The 1,847-nt window shown below is 41.9% G+C and overlaps 1 protein-coding gene across 1 annotated transcript; it reads left to right on the forward strand.

The window, feature by feature from the left end:
* The first annotated feature begins 552 nt into the window (after positions 1-552).
* On the forward strand, positions 553-1,494 carry LOC122930809 (odorant receptor 131-2-like). Its single transcript, XM_044284426.1, has one exon. The coding sequence runs from the start codon at positions 553-555 to the stop codon at positions 1,492-1,494; it is 942 nt and encodes a 313-aa protein (XP_044140361.1).
* The last annotated feature ends 353 nt before the right edge of the window (positions 1,495-1,847 follow it).

A 1,847-nucleotide genomic window follows, 5' to 3' on the forward strand; every position in this document is an offset into this window, starting at 1 on the left:
GTTGTAGTGCCCCAAATATTTAGTATAATAGAAGTTTATTTGTTTCATGTTGGGGGTTGTAGTGCTTTATGAATACAATGTTATACAAATGTTTTCAAGTCATGTTGTAGGGGGTCTATGTATGCATTATAACAGAAATGTATTCTGATCATGTTGGGAGTTGTAGTGCTCCCGCTACAGAGTATAATAGAAGTGTGTTATATCCAGTGATCAGTCAGGTTGGGGGTTGTAGTTTTCTATGTATAGAGGATAATAAAATTGTGATCAGTCAGGTTGGGGGTTGTAGTTTTCTATGTATAGAGTATAAAAGAGGGTATTATGGTCATTTCCAGTGGTCTGTCATGGTGGGAGTTGTAGTGTTCTATGTATAGAGGATAATAGAATTTCATTATGGTCATGTCCAGTGATCAGCCAGGTTGGGGGTTGTAGTTTTCTATGTATAGAAGATAATAGAATTGTGTTCTGATGAATTTACTTGGCCTATAACGTGTTCTCTCTTCAGTTTTCTAGGTTGCTGTTATTGGGAAGATGAACTCTAATTCTTCAGTCATAATGACGTCGACCACGTACAATAATATGACTCAGGAAGTCAGTTTTAGTTTAGTGTCAGAGCACATCAAGATTTTTTTATACGTCTTAGTCTTCATCTTTTTCAGCCTCTTCCTCTTCTTCATCTCTCTGATACTGCACATCTTCTTCAGCACTCCCAGCATCCGAGAGCACGCCCGCTACATCCTCTTTGCTCACATGTTGATCAATGACTCCTTGCATCTGGTGGATGGACTATGTCTTCTGATTGTCGCCGTGAATGCTGTATACATTCCGTTTCCTATTTGCTATGTCTTTGTCTCCATGGCGACAGTTTCCTTTAGGGTTACCCCCTACAACCTGGTGGTCATGGCTCTAGAACGCTATGCCGCCATATGTTTCCCTCTGACCCATGTGACTCTTTGTTCGCCGCGGAGGTCTAAATTTGCCATTGCCATCATATGGTTCCTTGGACTTTTACCAAATATAGTTGACTGTGTTATCCTGAGTACTTCAGTGAACAAGAAAATCTTTTCCCTTAGCATAATATGCAGCCGCAAATATGTAATAGTGAGCCAAATCCAATCGCTCCTAAGCTCCATTTTCCTCTTCACCAGTCTCGTGTTGGCTGGACTCATCATTGCCTTCACCTATATTCGTGTGATGTACATTGCCAAGAACATGAGCTCCAATAATGGCTCGGCCTCAAAAGCTGGGAAAACCGTCATGCTCCACGCCGTGCAGTTTCTCCTCTGCTTATTTTCCTTAACATCCTCAGTATTTGAAGAACGCTTCAGAAGCAGTTTTTACCAGCTCTCCCTGGTCAACTTTCTGATCTTTGTGTTTCTTCCCCGGTTTCTCAGCCCCATCATTTATGGTTTAAGGGACCAAGCACTTTGCAAATGCATGAGGAGTCTTCAAATTGTAAGGGTTCTTTTACCCTGCACGATTTCAGGCCAATCATGAGGGATATGAAAGCTTGTTTCCCATAATCGACTCGCATAATCGAGCTGCCGATCAGCCAGTGAATGAGACAACGCTCATTCATCGGCTAATTGGCATCCTTCAAGATTAAAGATTCAGCTTATCGGCAGCACATCTTCCTGTGTCATCAGGATGTGCTGCCGATAAAGAATACACAGAATGAGGAAGGAACACATTCGTTCCTCCCATATTTAGTATGCATCAGCCTATGTAGTCAGACTAGTGCAAATGAGCTTCGATGGATGTGTTAGCTTCCATCGGCACTCGCGCTGCCCGAGGATTGAGTAGTGTAATACCACTTTAAGATGTTGAGTCTATATAGATAAACATTATGA

This window comes from Bufo gargarizans, chromosome 3, assembly GCF_014858855.1.
Source record: "Bufo gargarizans isolate SCDJY-AF-19 chromosome 3, ASM1485885v1, whole genome shotgun sequence".
NCBI classification, from domain to species: domain Eukaryota; kingdom Metazoa; phylum Chordata; class Amphibia; order Anura; family Bufonidae; genus Bufo; species Bufo gargarizans.